This window comes from Heptranchias perlo, chromosome 2, assembly GCF_035084215.1.
Source record: "Heptranchias perlo isolate sHepPer1 chromosome 2, sHepPer1.hap1, whole genome shotgun sequence".
Classification (NCBI taxonomy): Eukaryota; Metazoa; Chordata; class Chondrichthyes; order Hexanchiformes; family Hexanchidae; genus Heptranchias; species Heptranchias perlo.
In genome coordinates this window covers 95,423,766-95,440,944 of record NC_090326.1, presented here as the reverse complement: position 1 = coordinate 95,440,944, position 17,179 = coordinate 95,423,766, and the positions used below count along the sequence as shown (strand labels likewise).

At 43.9% G+C, this 17,179-nt stretch overlaps 1 protein-coding gene across 2 annotated transcripts in view; it reads left to right on the top strand.

Annotated features, from left to right (window-relative positions):
- The window catches only part of vps50 (VPS50 EARP/GARPII complex subunit), a 186,254-nt gene extending 178,912 nt beyond the window's left edge, over positions 1-7,342 (top strand). For both annotated transcript variants that reach the window (XM_068004517.1, XM_068004512.1), the window contains 3 exons: positions 4,587-4,708; positions 6,226-6,415; positions 6,676-7,342. In XM_068004517.1, coding sequence (XP_067860618.1) covers positions 4,587-4,708; positions 6,226-6,415; positions 6,676-6,795 — 432 coding nt within the window. In that variant the 3' untranslated portion in view covers positions 6,796-7,342. The remainder of the gene's footprint in view (positions 1-4,586; positions 4,709-6,225; positions 6,416-6,675) is intronic.
- The last annotated feature ends 9,837 nt before the right edge of the window (positions 7,343-17,179 follow it).

Here is a 17,179-nt window from a genome sequence, read left to right as displayed (position 1 = left end):
GCAAGAGGAGGAGGAATGACCCATGGGCCGAACACCGGCTCACCTGGATGCTCGTCAGGCCAGGGAGGCACTCATATGTCAACGGTTCTCCTAACATCAGACTGTCTGAGGCGTTCACACCTCATCACGTGCACAGATGAGGGGCCATACAGGCTCCCTCCACAGAAGAGTGGTGCCATTACTCCTGCACCCACTGTAGTGTGACCCAATGGGTGGGACCAGGTGTTCGTCGTCATGATGAGCCACACGAAAGGGACCTATTGCACAAGCCGCTCAAGAATGGACAAGAGGTGGCAGTAGTGGTGAGAACTATTGTGTATGTGGAGTAAACGACTATAAATAAAAACATAACAAATTGTCATACACCCTGGTGCATTCCCTTTGTGTTCATAACACCTTGGCCTTACGTTAGCGGGAACCCCTACGTGGTGCTACCCCTGTGGCTCCAGCAGAGGTAGTGGCAGGTTGCTCTTGTTCGTGCCCTGACCGGGTAGATGCTTTGGGCCGACGCCCCCTGGGTTTCGGTGCCCATGAGGGCACCTCCACAGACTGCTCCTCCTGCACCTGTGCAGGGGCAGACTCGGCCACCTGGAGAGGAGGCACCATTGCGGGTACTGGTTGAGAGGGGGGCAACGGGTGAGACGTGGGGGCACTTTGAGTAGCGTCCCCACTTCCATGTCCCCGTTCACCATCTTCCCTCTCATGGCCTAGGCCCACATCACCCCTTCCACCCTGCTGGACGGCAGTTTGGATGACCTGTGTGAGACCTTGCAAGGCCACCTCTAATGTATCTGACACCCTGTTTATGGCGGCAGAATGTTGCTCACCCTGAATCCGAACAGCTGTTGTCAGGGCCTGGATGGACTCAATGTTGAGCTGTGCGTGACGCTCAAGGGAGGCTAGCCTTTCCTCCACCGCAGTCGTTCCCGCACCTACCCGCGACATTATGTCACCGATACCCTCCTGTACTTGTGCCACCATTGCCCTCATGCAGGAGTTGGACTCCTCCATCCTCCGTGCGATTGTGGACAGTGCGCGTGGCACCTCTTCCAGTACCTCGGCAATGTGCTGGTGCCCCTCGACGACTCTCCTTTTGACTGGTGGCCCCCTGGGTTCAGCATCTGGGTCCAGCTGAGCAGAGCCTGGAGAAGAGTGCTCCCACCGACGCGGACCCTCCGTGGCCGCCCCTGCCACCAGGGTCTGCTCATGCTCACATGTGCGCGGTGACTCACCATGTGCAAGCCCAACTAATTGAGGAGGGGGACCCACCGAGGTGTGTGTATCTGCGCTGGTGGATGCTTGGCTCATATGTGACGATGGACCCTCAGAGACCGGCATGTCCTCTGAGGAATCGCCCTCCACAGACATGGCGCTCGCAGACGGCCCTGCAAGAGAACAAAGGGCAATATCAGGCATGTGGACAAATGTTGAGGTGCGGCAGATGCCAAGTGATGCTAAGATCATTCGCGATCATGAGTGCTGAGTGTCAGCTTTCCGTTACCGGACGTTTCTGCAGCCCCAGCCTCGCCATCCGCCACGGACAGGCAATGTAGCGTGTGGCTGATCTCCAAGGCGTCCAGCTCTGCGTCCGTTAGAACCACCTGGTGTGGCGGGCCCCCTCCGGTGCGTGCCCTTTCCCTGGCGTTCTTGCATCTCTTCTGTCAAGGCAAAACACAGATGCGTGATTGAGTGATGATTGCATTGTGAGACGCTTCAAGCATTGGTGTGGGTGGGTTGAGCGTGTGGCAGATGGATGGGAGGATGCGTGTGCCACATGGCCATCCCATTGTATGGGCATTGGGGTGTGTGGTAGTGTTCGAATGGGGACAGGAACGGTGGGTATGTGCAGGCACGGTGAGGATGATAGTTGAGTCTCCCTCCTCCTCCTTACCCCGTCCAGCAGCAGCTGGAGTGAGTGGTCAGAAAATCGTGGGGCAGCCTTACCCCTGGGGTGCTCCATGGTGTGCTACTTCTTGTTTGCAGCAGGAGGAGCATTGGTGGACTGCCCCTTTAAATAGAGCTCCACCATCACTCAGACGTCACTGCGCATGCGCAGGCCGCCGGCGCGCAGCTGAGAAGTGGAAAACCCGTAACCACAGCTTAATGACTTCAATTATCCTGTGATCGCGCGGGGGACGCACTCAATTCACCGGCCGCGTTATCCACGCGCCCGATAGCAACCCCGCCGAGAACCCGCAGGCCTGCTAACATCGGGCCCCATAACTCCAGCAGGAGTGCACCAGAAGAGTCGGAAATTAGGCTGAGGCCTAGATACACCAGGTCGCAGCCTAATGTTGGAGTTCCAATGCTAGTGAATGCCAGAGCCTCCACTTGCCCCTTACAAGACCAATGCCGTCAAAGAGGACGGGGATTGTCTGCTTTGGCGTAGAGCCCACATGGGGATCCTGGTTGTACCCTCAATGAAAAGGCTGGTATTTAATTTTAATTTTTTTTAAGGGGGCTGCTGACACAGCATCAAAAAGTTTCCTGAGGCCACACCCACTCCCCCCCCCCCCCCCAAGACCAGGCACCTGTGCCACAATTTTGTGGCTCATTGCGCAAGGCGAGTGCTCTAGGTGCACCCCTAGTGGCATGGTCATTTGCTGGGGACATGTAATTTAGCTGACCTGCCCCTGACCACCGACAAGCACAATTGCTGGGATCACTGGTCTTTGGGTTTTGTGCTGAGATCACTGGTCTTTGGGTTTTGTGCTGAGATCACTGGTCTTTGGGTTTTGTGGGCCAAGTTCTGTATTCATAGTCTTACTATTAAATGATCTGTTAATGCCACAATTGTACATGATTTTGAAAGATTTTAGATTAACCTGGGCTATCATAAAGTGGCTTTCACTTTTCTCCAGATTTTCAAAGCGATCTTGAACATTTAATTAGTTGGTACAAAAGTTCAACCTATGTTCAGGTAGAAACCCAGAAACCAGATTTTTTAATAACTTTTTGTGTAAATACTTAACTTTATGCACCCCTTGAGGGTGAGATACCTTTCTTAAGATATTCTCTTCCACACCCCACTCCCAGCCAGGGCAGCAGGTGAGTGACCTCCTTCCAGGTCTCCTCCAGTGCTGATGTAAGATCATCTGCTGGGGTGACTGCCTGGCTTATTAATCCCCTCTCTTTTTGGCATCTCCTCACGCAATATAACTTAGATTGGGAATTTATCATGTGAAAGATCACAGGAGAAGAAGACAAAGTAAGAATCTAAATACAATAGAATAACAATTTATTAAAATGAAAGGGGACCCAATTTAGGACTCAATCATGTAAGAGAGAGAGTGGTGCTAAGAACAGACAATAACCATGCTACTTCACCCACCAAATTCAAGCAGATGAATAGATTGGCAAAGGAATGTCACACTGAATGATCCAGCTCCTTGATTATCTCTTCTTGACCTTTCTGCAGCCTTTGACACGATTGACCACATTATCCACCTCAACACCTGCCCACACTTGGCTCTACTCTTACCTATCCAATTGTGGCCAGAACAACTCTACCAATGGCTTCTTTTCCCACCCCTGCACTGTCACTGCAGAGTCTGCCAAGGATCCGTCCTTTGCCCTCTCCTCTTCCTCATCTCCATGCTGCTCCTTGGTGAAATCATCCACTGATATGGGGTCAGTTTACACATGTTACACACAGATGACACCTAGCTCTACCTCGCTATCATCTCTCTCGACCCTTTCACTGCCTCTATGCTGTCATACTGCTTGTTCTGTATCCAGTCTTGGATAAGCCACAATTTTCTCCAGCTGAACATTTGGAAGACCAATGTCATTGCCTTTGGCCCATCATAATTCTATACCTTTACCACCAAACCCATCCTCCCCTCCAGCCACTGTCTCATGCTGAACCAGACTGTTCGCAATCTCAATGTCCTATTCGACCTCAATGAACCCATATCCTTTCCATTACAGTGACCACGTCTGTCTCTTCCTCTGCCCATCTGCCCCTCATCCTTGCCATTGACATATCCAGACTTGACTATTCAATTGCACTCCTGGCCATCCTCCACCCTCCATAATCTTCAGCTCATCCAAAACTCTGCTGCCCATATCCTATCCCACACCACTCTCGCTCACCCATCACCCCTGTCCTCGTTGATCTACATTGTTTCCCAGTCCCTCAACATCTCAAATTTAAAATTCTTATTGTTGTGTTTAAATTCCTCCTTGGCACCCGCTTACTACTTCTGTAACCATCTTCAGCACTATAACTTCCCCTGCATCCCAAACTCACTCCATTCCTCTGAGTCCGGCCTCTTGTGCACCCTCGCCCCACCATTGGCAGCCGTGCCTTCAGTCACCTAAGCCCCACAGTCTAGAGTTGCCTACAGAAACTCCTCCACCTTTCCACTTTCCTCTCCTCCTTTAAGACCCTCCTTAAAACCCATCTCTTTGACCAAGCTTTTGGTCAACCCTCCTAATATCTCTTTCTTTGGCTTTTTTTCTTACACCTCTATAAAGTGCCTTTGGACTTTTTTCTGCGTTGAAAGTGCTGTAAAAATGCAAGTTGTTAATGTGTGGATATGTTGAGCTGGGATGTGTTTTACTTTTGACATCTGTTACTGTAGGAGTTTGAACAGTTCAATAAGAAGTTATCTGAGGTTTCCAAACGAGTGCGTATACCACTTCAAGTGTCTAATGTCCTTTGGGAGCATTGTATTCGGCTGGCTAACAGAACCATTGTAGAAGGGTATGTTATCTTTTGTTAACTATGTTTCCTAAATGCAAAATGGTCCTCAATTTCTGCGAGATTTGCCCTGGTATCCTGATGTAGCTTTCGGAGATCAGCAGAACCCCCAAAGAAACGGCATGCAATGCAGTTTTCAACCATTTACATCATTTCTCTGGGTGCTCTGCCAAAGTTACAGCAGAATGATCAGAACAACCCCTGTGGAAATTCAGGGCCAATATGTTTAAGCCTATCAACAGCCTATTTTGTTGATACAAGTTTTCTTGAACTTTATAATCTTACAGAAGGTATTTTTTAGATTACAAAGTGGTAATAAAAAGTACCACACATTAGAATAATGAATATTTGGAACTACTTACAGCTAATTATTTTTCAGAGGATAATTTTATGAGTCCATGCCACCAGCGACAGCATAAATCAGAAATTCGGTTGCACGATCCCTGCCATTTTCTGACCATTAAAATGAAAAATAAGACAATTTTAGGCAGTGCAGTTGATGTGAGGGAATTGTGTGTCACATTCATTACTATCACATAAACAATGAACAATTATTGGGTAGATAACATTGTGGTTTCAACGCCTACAATATGATGCTCGATGCAGAGCCAGCTAGTGAGGATATCAGCACCATTTCCACCAGCCCGTGTGCAGTCATCATTAAACCCTTTCTTGTGATGGGTAAAAATCCATCCCTCTCAGTCGTCGTCAGTACATTATCAGCCTTTCTTCCTCTCATCTTCAACTGTCTTAATCTCTCCATCCATCTGCTTGTACATCAGAACCTATTGATTTGGCAGTGTTGTATAAATAACTCTGAAGAATTAAATCTATTTTTAGTGAAATGACAGAATCCATCAACATTTTCAATCATTGTTCAACGTAAGTTGAAAACAAATATTAAAATTGTATTATTCCTACCTAATTTCCTTCCAAGTCACAAACTGATAATTACAAATGTATCAATGCAAAATATCTAAGGATAACACCATATCTGTCAACCGCTTTGTACAGATAAACTGTTTTGTAACACTTAAATCAGTGGGTTATGATGCCTGTGAAACTAGTCCTCTGTAGTAGCTTTGTTTGCATGGGATCAAATGGTCACTTGTCAGTGAAAATATTTTAGGATGAGAAAAATCCTTGATGAAGGTGATTTGCACTAAATTAATTCCTGAAAAAAGTCAGGCTGTAATAATGCTCAACAATGCCTTAATATTTAGCAGTGCATGCCCATCAAATTGAAGCTTATTATTGTGGGTTATAGACAACTTGCGTTAGTTATATTCAGATAAATTTTTTAAGACTATGATAGAGGATTGCCTTTACTTGGTTATCACTAGAGACCATCTTTAAATACTTGAGTTCTGAGGAGGCTGAGGTGCAAGCAAAATTTAGGCTTTGCTGTAAGAAATAATTGAACTTTTTTAATCCTACACTAATTTTTCACATGGTTTATCTTTGAATAATCTGTTACATTTGCTGAGCTGTCCATTTTCTTTCTTCCCTTTCTATCGCAGTTATGCTAATGTGAAAAAATGCAGTAATGAGGGTCGTGCCTTGATGCAGCTGGACTTCCAGCAGTTTTTAATGAAGCTGGAGAAATTGACTGACATCAGACCAATTCCTGATAAGGAGTTTGTAGAAACCTACATTAAAGCCTATTATCTGACTGAAAATGACATGGAGAGATGGATTAAAGAACACAGGGTAAGGCGAAAAAAAAGGAATAAAGTTTTGTTTGAATGTCTGTAAAAATATTTTTACAGCTGCAAAGTTTATCAGTATTGTAGATGTTTAAAACAAATAGTTGCACATCCTGTAAAATGGTTACGCTTCTGTTAGAATTTTAAACGTCAGCCAACTGAACTTTCATGTAAACATATTTATCTTTCTGATTTATATGAATTTGTTTTGCAAAGCTGAGTGACTTTTTCCATTCTAAAATCTGACATGTTTTCTTTGGGCAGGAATATTCAACCAAGCAGCTAACCAACCTTGTGAATGTTTGTCTGGGCTCCCATATAAATAAAAAAGCACGGCAGAAGCTGATAGCAGCCATTGACGAACCCGACAGGCCTAAAAGATAGTCTTTAACAACACTCGTGCATTATTGTTGTCCCAGATGACATAGGGATAAGTATTTCCACTCTGAATTAATACGTAATGGCTCTCTTGTGTTACACGCATTTATGATGCATGTTACTTGTTTTCCGATCAAAACAAATGTTAAGTGATGAACAGCGAAATGCTGTTATAGTGACTAATGTGAGTTACTGTTTAACTTTTGTTCCTGTCTTGTTAAGTAGACCCAACCCTCCCAGTAATGCTGTCTTTGGGGCCTATATGAAAACCATTTAGAATGTTATGCTTATTATTTGGTGGGGGCAGGTTATAAATTTTTATCTGTTAGAATATGGGCTGTAAGGATTCTATATTGTAACTGAAGGAAATTGTATATTGAATAGTGTTATAGTGTGGACTACTGTATGTACTGAAGCAAATATCCTTGGCTAAAACTGATTTTACAATGACACTTCCATATGTAAAAGGGTAAATACTAATAAATGAAGGATGCTTATGCTTCATACTGAACTACTGTAAGTAAAGCAACATAATAAATTCTGTACATCCTCATTTAATTTGTTCTCATTCTAGAATTTGAAGAACTCATTTGTTCCTGTTAAACTGGAAGATGGTGACTAAATAATAAACAACTCAAAATTAGAGAATTTTTTTTATCCCTCATCACCTTGTGTTATATCAGACATGCTGCTATATGGATATTTTGTGCCTAGAGAGCTATATTTAATTTTGTAGAACAGTTTTCATTTTGAAATGGATGCTACTAGTTTCATTAAAATAAGGTAGACCTCTTTAATAAAACCATTCAAAAATACACAGTCATCCAGACATCTCCAACAAGTAAGTAACACTTGTACTGTATAAGCACATTGAACTTGGATCAGGATGATACAGTCAGAATATGTTCTCACAAAGGTTACACTCACCTCTGATCCAAATAAATTACTACATTGCTGAATGTGCTGTATTTTTCCATTACCATAGAAATTGCAACAAAGATGTGTGTTAAACATTTACACTGGCAGCATGAGTATCGCAAGCTTAAAATCTGTGATTCCAAGGTAGAATTTGTTTAAATTTTGTAAAATAAATCAGAGTAAATAACTGTTCCATTTATGTTTTTTTTTATTCGTTCATGGGATGTGGGCGTCACTGGCAATTTTATTACCCATCCCTAATTGCCCTTGAGAAGGTGGTGGTGAGCCGCCTTCTTGAACTGCTGCAGTCCGTGTGGTGAAGGTTCTCCCACAGTGCTCTTAGGTAGGGAGTTCCAGGATTTTGACCCAGCAATGATGAAGGAGTGACGATGAAGGAACGGCGATATATTTCCAAGTCGGGATGGTGTGAGACTTGGAGGGGAACATGCAGGTGATGGTGTTCCCATGTGCCTGCTGCCCTTGTCCTTCTAGTTGGTAGAGGTCGTGTGTTTGGGAGTTGCTGTCGAAGAAGCCATGGCGAGTTGCTGCAGTGCATCCTGTGGATGGTACACACTGCAGCCACTGTGCGCCGGTGGTGGAGGGAGTGAATGTTCAGGGTGGTGGATGGAGTGTCAATCAAGCAGGCTGCTTTGTCCTGGATGGTGTCGAGCTTCTTGAGTGTTGTTGGAGCTGCACTCATCCAGGCAAGTGGATAGTATTCCATCGTACTCCTGACTTGTGCATTGTAGATGGTGGAAAGGCTTTGGGGAGTCAGGAGGTGAGTCACTCACCGCAGAATACCCAGCCTCTGACCTGCTCTTGTCGCCACAGTATTTATGTGGCTGGTCCAGTTAAGTTTCTGGTCAGTGGTGACCCTCAGGATGTTGATGGTGGGGGATTCGGCGATGGTAATGCTGTTGAATGTCAAGGGGAGGTGGTTAGACTCTCTCTTGTTGGAGATGGTCATTGCCTGGTACTTGTCTGGCGCGAATGTTACTTGCCACTTATGAGCCCAAGCCTGGATGTTGTCCAGGCCTTGCTGCATGCGGGCATGGACTGCTTTGTTATCTGAGGGGTTGCGAATGAAACTGAACACTGTGCAATCGTCAGTGAACATCCCCATTTCTTACCTTATGATGGAGGGAAGGTCATTGATGAAGCAGCTGAAGATGATTGGGGCTAGGACACTGTCCTGAGGAACTCCTGCAGCAGTGTTATAAATTTGAAGTCATATTGCAGATAGGCTTTAGTTTTGATTTAAACAGCTTAGTTGTAATACATGAGGAGTGCAAATTTATCAAAATTGTATACTGGACAACCCTACATCTGGCTGACGTGTTTCTGCAGTAGTTCTCTGCTGGGATAATCCCCAGTGGGTCTCCTATTGTTTGCACAGGTACTGTGGCATCAGTGGGCCTTACTCTCTGTCTGTCACTAAAGGAAATAGATCCCTCTGACTGCTGCATATTATTCCATGATATAAGAGAAAAACCCCATCCTTTTCTTCTGGTATGTCTCCTTTTTTCAGTGAATGCTAAGGTATGTATTTGCAAATCTCTAGCAGTATGTTATGTATTTTCAATTAATAAACAAAACCCTAGAATTGAGACTGCTTTTATTTTTCCTTGCCATTTTTAAAATCCAAATCTTTGTCTTGGTATTTATTGGAGAAACAATTTGTTTTTCTCTTCATCTAATCTCAATATAAAACTGCTGTCATCGGTTACATAGAAACATAGAAAATAGGAGCAAGAGTAGGCCATTTGGCCCTTCGGTTTGCTCTGCCATTCAAAATGATCATGGCTGATTGTCTAACTCAGTACCCTGTTCCTGCTTTTTCCCCATATTCCTTGATCCCTTTAGCATTAAGAAATATATCTATCTCCTTCTTGAATATATTTAATGACTCGACCTCCACTGCCTTCTGTGGTAGAGAATTCCACAGGTTCACCACCCTCTGAGTGAAGATATTTCTCCTCATCTCGGTTCTAAATGGCATACCCTGTATCCTGAGACTGTGACCCCTGGTTCTGGACTCCCCAGCCATCGGGAACATCCTCCCTGCATCTAGTCTGTCCAGTCCTGTTAGAATTTTATATGTTTCATGAGATCACCTCTCATTCTTCTAAACTCTAGTGAATATAGGCCTAGTTGACTCAATCTGTCCTCATACGTCAGTCCTGCCATCCCAGGAATCTGTCTGGTAAACCTTTGTTGCACTTCCTCCATGACAAGGACATCCTTCCTCAGATAAGGAGACTAAAACTGCACACAATACTCCAGATGTGGTCTCACCAAAGCCCTGTATAACTGCAGTAAGACATCCCTGCTCCTGTATTCAAATCCTCCTGCAATGAAGGCCAACATACCATTCACCTTCCTAACTGGTTGTATCATTTGTAACCATGAAACATGCTACAGTTGTCAGTAATGTCTCTCTGGTGGGATTGGAGGATCTCATGTACCTATCTCTCGTTATAATCTGTAAAATCCGATAACGGCATATAGTATTCCATTCGTCAATCTCTGTGCAATATCATTCCCCATCCATAAAAGAGGACATCATCTAGGCAAGGAACATTAGCCCTTTAAGAACTTTATCCCTTGTAAATCAATGCAACGTGGTTAAAGTTGCGGGAGATACCAAACTAGGAGGGGTAGTGGAATTAAAGTGGTTCCCGGAAATTACAGAATGAGTTGGACAAAATATTTAAATGAGCAGAACAATGGTAGATGAAATTTAATGCAGATAAATGTGAAGTAATGCACATGAGATATCAGCTGCTGGTTTTAAGAGTTGGACAAAATATTAATGACTCTTCCCTGTTAATCTTTTTCTAATTCCTGGTATTGTTCTAGCGAATTCTCCCTGTACCATTTCCATGGTTCTAATATCCTTCCTATAATGAAGTTGTCCAGAACTGCACACAGTACTCCAACTGTGTTCCCTGGTGCTAGAGCGTTCAAGTAGGCAGTAAGAAAAGTGTTGCATTCATCAAAACTGGTGGGGGGATAGTCTCCTCCATGATCCTGTCTAAAATTGGGCAGAATGACAGCTAATAATGTCAGAAAATTCAGGCGATGAGGCCTACTGCTTCCTTCCTGCCCAACCAGGATTTCCCTCCCCGCTCCTGATGTCACTACTGCTGCCTGCTGCTTCCATGCCCACTATGTAAATATTGGCAAGCTGTTAGGGTCTGGAGTCCTGCCTGATTTCCCTGCTCTCCTCCACACCACTGCTTCCCAGGGCCATCATTTGGACGTGGTAGACAGCCCTGAGAAGCAGTGGTAAGTAACTAAATGGAGAGAGGGGGCCTTGTAGCAGCCTTCTGTCTCTCCAAACGGCCCCACAGACGTACCTGCTGGAAGGCCTTGCTGAGTGGGAGGCCTTGTTCAGAACTTCAGAGCCCTTAAGTCCCTCATCAGGTATCCTGATGCTGAAATGGCATCCCCACTGCAGCTTCACCAGTGTTTACTAGCTGACACTGGTAGGCTGGTTCTTAACGCCAGGATCCCATCAGGCATGTCTAATGAGCCCAAATCCAGCTGGGTGGGAAAGTGTCAGCAGGTGCACAAGTTCTTAGAGTCTGTCCATTCATATAGATGTCAGATTATTATGTTTATATGTGGAGATTATACTTCACTAAGACTATTACAACCCAAGTAAGTAATCTACCATTTTGCCCTGTTTACTCCAGTCACAACCTTAATTGAGACAGGTTAGAAATCCTAAACATCGAGTGTATGCGAAGAATCGTGTCCAATGTCTCACAATTGCTCGTCTCCAGATATTTAATCTAGAATCCAAATATATGAGGTCAGTTCTGGCGTGTTTTCTAGTCTGATTACAACCAAGTAATGAATTAATGACTAGGATATAGTTGCTACATGAAAAAGTTTAATTCAGCCCCATGAGTCTTTAACCAGTTAGCAATGACTTTTAACTACAGGATTCTGATAGTGTCCATCCCAACAGTGGCCAATTGAGTATTTAAGTTTTCACACAGGGCCTTTCTCCATTATCCACCTTTCCACAAAATTGATTTATCTCCAATCTGTGATCATAGCTACAGCTTCAAAGCAGATTGTACAACTTGTAAAAGGAAGGTGGGGATAATCGTATTGAACTGTTATTGTCAGCACAATGGTACTTAGCAACGAGAGTGATTCTAAAGCTTCTAGGTAAGGATGGCCACTCAGGAGAAAGGTTCAGTTATCTTAAACTGTTACATTTTTCTCTGCCCAGTTCTTCTGGGTTAACTGTCGGCAGCATCTGTTTAGATAATGATCCAGCAAAGTAATTTACAAATTTAAAATTTTATTTAAGTCCATTATATGAAGTGTTGTAGAGGGCAAGAGGAATCTGTGCTGAATAAATGCTGTGGGAATAGGATAATACAAAAGTGTTTAAACTGAATGCGCCAAGACTTATATATCCTCTCTGAAATAAAAATAAAATAGGACTCAGTTGGGTATATGGTTATGTAGCGGTTATAGTACTTGTCCAGCAATCCTGAGGTGGTGAATTTAAATTCCACCATGGTAAATTGTGAAATTGAATTCAATAAAACTGGTAATTTATGGGCTGGCAGAAGAAAATGACGACGAAGATGCCAGTTGCTCATAAAAACCCACGTGGTTTACTAATATTCCTTCAGGGAATGGAACCTGCCGCTCTACCCAGTCTGGCCTACAAATGACACCAGCCCCATATCATATTAATGGCCTAGCAAACTAACTAGTTTTAAAGACAATTGCTAAGACAACCCACACCCTGAGAACAAATGCTGTCAAAGCTCACACACAAAAGATGACCACTTGGGCAAAATATCAGAGGATTACTGGTGCCTGATGCTGTATTACAGCAAGAAGTCTTCAGGAGAAAGGGGGAACAGAAAATTGGCAAGAAAAAGATCATCATCTTTACCTTCAGGCTTTTGAAACACAAGCTTGGTAAAACTTAATCACGACCTCACTATTTACTTCATCTCATTTACTCTTTTCAGCCTCGGTTAGTGTCCTGTACTATAGCTCTTGATCCTTCACCTTGTTTTTCAATTAATGATATGAAAAACTTAACTCAAAAAAATGCAACTGCCTGATTGGAATCGAAAGTAAAAATAATATGTTTTGACCTTAATAATGCAGGTAAATGATTGAGAGATGACAGCAACAGGCTTCGAATTGGAGCATCTATCATACACTGCCTCTGGAACATGGCCACTACAAGCAACAGAAAGCCGTAGTTGTGAATTCTTGTTTATCATGGGTTAATAGTCAGTGTAAACTGGAAACTTTTTTTGGCAATGGTAGAACAAGCAAGGAATGGTTGTTGCCAGAAATAAAAACTATGTATGAATATTAGCAATTTTCCTCTGGGACTCCAGATTGAATTGAGCTCTGAGGGATTTGATGGCAGCGCTAAGTGAAATTTTTTGGTTAGTTTTAATCCAGTTCCTTGAGGACCCACTGCCAACAGAGAACAAACTGCACTCAAATCCACTAATTGGCACCTTTTTTTAAGATGGACTATAATACATACAGAATTGTTTTCTTCATCAATACTTTTCATGCCATAATGCAAAAGTAGAGTATTTTAAATGTTGAAACATTGGGCATGATTTTAAATGGGAAAAATGAGAGGGTTGGGCATGGGGGTGGGGTAGTAAATATTTTAAATCTAAAACCCACCTCTAACCCGCTCACTTCAGTTTTTCACAGAGGCAGGACGAGGGGCGGGCGACCAATCCTCTCTTAGGAGGTGGGTTGGTCTCTAAAAGCTGTCGAGGAGGCTGCGGGCCTCCATTTTGACAGATTTTTCCCTGGGGCTCCCGGGCCTTCTACTTCACGCCACATGAGAGAAGGTGAGAAGGCTCGAAACTGCAGATAGTGCCTATATAGCGCAGCTTGTGGGCCCGGAATAGCAGGAGTGCTTCCCCCAGGCCCAACAAGCCTACCTGCAGTGAACCCCCTCCCGCCCACCACAACCTCCCACCCCCGTGATAACCCCTGACACCTCCCCCCCCCCAATGGCCGAGCCCTTCAATGACTGAGCCCTTCAATGACTGAACCCCCTCCAGATGGCTGATCCCCCCCCCTCATGACCCCCGTGACTGAGCTTCCCCCGCCCCCCCCCCCCCCCGCCGTTGACCGACTCCGCCCGATGGCTGAGCCCCCAGATGACCGAGCCCGCCGCCCCCCCCCCCCCCCCCATATCCTAATACCCTTTCATGTCCATGTCCTCTTCCTACCTCTTCTTCCGTCCGACTGAGGCAACCTGTCCAAAAAAACACGTCCTTACGTCAAAATCCTAAGGACATCCGGGAAATCCATCCCTCCAGGGTTCCAGTCAGGAATTCCACCCCCACGCGCGCCCCCCCCCCCCCCCCCCCCCCGTTAAAACCATGTCCATTATGCCTGGTACCTTAGTCAAACCAATATTGGATAAGGTATATTTGACTGTCAGAAATCAAATTCATAGAATCATACAGCGCAGAAGGAGGGCATTTCGCCCATCGTGCCTGCGCTGGCTCTTTGAAAGAGCTATACAATTAGTCCCACTCCCCTGCTCTTTCCCCATAGACCTGCAATTATTTTTCCTCTTCACACCCAGAGGGTGGTGGGGGTCTGGAACTCACTACCTGAAAGGGTGATAGAGGCAGAAACCCTCATCACGTTTAAAAGGCACTTGGATATGCACTCGAGGTGCCATAACCTACAAGGTTATGGATCAAGTGGGATTAGGCTGGGTCGCTCTATTTCAACCAGCACAGTCACAATGGGCCGAATGGCCTCCTTCTGTGCCTTAAATTTTCTATATTTCTCATTTCTAAATATTTATCCAATTCCATTTTGAATCTGCTTCCACCATCCTTTCAGGCAGTGCATTTCAGATCATAACTCACTGCATAAAGAAAATTCTCTACATCTCCACTCTGGTTCTTTTAACAATTACTATAAGTCTGTGTCCTCTGGTTACCGACCTTCCTGCCAGTGAAAACAGTTTCTCCCTATTAACTCTGTCAAAAGCCCTCATAATTTTGAACACCTCTGTTAAATCTCCCCTTAATCTTCTCTGTTCTAAGGAGTACAATCCTAGCTTCTCCAATCTCTCCACATAACCAAAGTTCTTCATCCTTGGTATCATTCTAGTAAATCTCTACACCCTCTCCAAGGCCTTAGAGTTGGATTCTTCATACTGTTTTGTACACAGAAACAAAATATCACCTTCAAGACAACCAAAAATCTAATACTACATCAGACTTCACTGATTTCAGTTGAAGGAAAGAATTTTTTTAATTACGATTTTAATTTGAAATATTAGTTTTGTTTTCCCCACCATCGCATCCAACAATCAAAATAATGAAATAATTGCTTTTTAAATAAGTTTCTCATGTTTGCTGCAAATGTTTTAAATTAGTTGGTTCATTTCTGGTCCATTCAGCATTACTGTTGCCAGACTCTCATCTGTCAGTATCCACATACAAATGAATTGCATGAGTCAATTCCAGTGTGACTTAGCACCCAGGGAAAAAGGGAAAATACTTGGTGCAAAAAAGATGTGATGATTTCAGACACAGCAATGTAATAGGACAAATTTGGTACTGTATTTATGCAGCTGCTGGTGTGAATTCAGCAGCAAATTCACACAATAACAGCAGAATTTTTGAACTATGCTGCAGAAGCATTTTTGCCATACGTGCCCACGTGCTAAAGTTAGTTAATCTTCTTACTTGAAGATCATCTTTATTGGAAAGAGAATCTTTCTGCACAGTTCTTCATAAAGAATGTGGAAGAGGCAAACTCTCGTGCATGTTTCACAGACCCAAGCAGCCCATCTGGAATCAACATGCTGATGCTGTTTGTGTTTCTACTCTTACTGCTTACCCTTCAGATGTCTGCGCTAATGCTCAAAGTTGCTGATACTACCATGCGTCATTGCTCACCAGCTCATGCAATCAACTGCAACATTTTCACAGCTGTCAACATTGGTCTTAACATAGCTTGACATTGTATTTATATATTTTTTGCTACCCAACTAGTTTCTACTTGGCTTGCCCCAGGTTGCTGTACAGGATCGTTTTTGGCATTCTGCAATGTTCCGTATGAATTAGAATGAAAATACAATACTACAATGGGGCTAGGGAGAGAGAACAGGAGAGTGGGATTCATTTTTAGCTTTATCAAAAAGGACTGAATGGCTTCTACTTCTGTAAAACTCCATGGTTGGGTGTGTCCTGGCCAATGCAGCAATTATGAGTATAGTCTCAATGCAGGTGCTCTTGAGACTCACGAGGATCTCACAGTTGGTCATTTTGTCCTGCCACTTGATACTTATGATGGACCGGAGAGGTTGGAGGTGGAACTTGGTGAGCTACCAAATGTAACAGTGGTAACACGTACGGGACTCTCGTCCAAATAGGAAGGTAATGATGACAACAGCCCTGTACACTTCCAACTCATTGTTAGTTTGGTCCCAAGTTTTCTCCCAACGTAATTCTTCAGTCTTCAAGGCAGAGCTGTTTTTTCTAATATAAGAAAGCACTTAATTGTCTATTGATATATCAATATGCTACCCAGATAAGTGAACCGGTTGACATCACTGAGTTCAGTATTACCAATGGTGATGGTTGCTATGGTGTCGTGTTTCCTAGGACTGGCTGATAAGTGATATCTTTACAGGGTTGTGATAAGACCCTAGTTGTTTGCTGCTGTGGCAAGCCACTCAGCAATGAGTTGCATGCACTTCTAGAGTACAGTCGTCCTTAAATAAAATCTCACATGTAACTTTCTCTGGTCTTTGTCAAGGCTTATGGTCTACTCAGATAAAAGAGCTTCCCAGAAGTGTGAAAATATATGTGCACACCCGTAAATAGGCCTCTTGTGTCAGCAAGCATAGCCACAAAGATGAAGAGGCGAGATGTATGCACATACTCTTATTTGACTCCACTGGTGATAGCAAAATGTGTGGAACAGTTTAAGGACCTCTACATGATCTTCATTGACTGGAACAAGGCTTTTGACATGGTCAGCTGACCTGGGACCAAACTGACAGTAAGTTGATCAGATAGCACTCCAAAACTACAAGCTTTCCAAAATGGAATTGACATACAATCTGGACAAATCTTTCAAGCAAACTCCAACATTCGTTTCCACAGGTCAGGTCAGCTGACCATGTCAAAAGCCTTGTTCCAGTCAATAAAGATCATGTAGAGGTCCTTAAACTGTTCCACACATTTCTCCTGCATCTGCCAAGTGAAGAAAATCATGTCAGTCATGTTGCAATTTGCTCTGAAACACATTGAGCCAGATTTTGCTGTCAGAATAATAGTGAGGCTGATGGTGCTCGCCGCTATTTATGCGCAAATGGTACAGCAACTTCAGGCAAGGAGCAGATGCATAGTTAAATGCCAATAACCAAAAGTTGCTGTCCGAGATGCGTTGCTCCACTGTTAGATTTGCGAAAACGGCA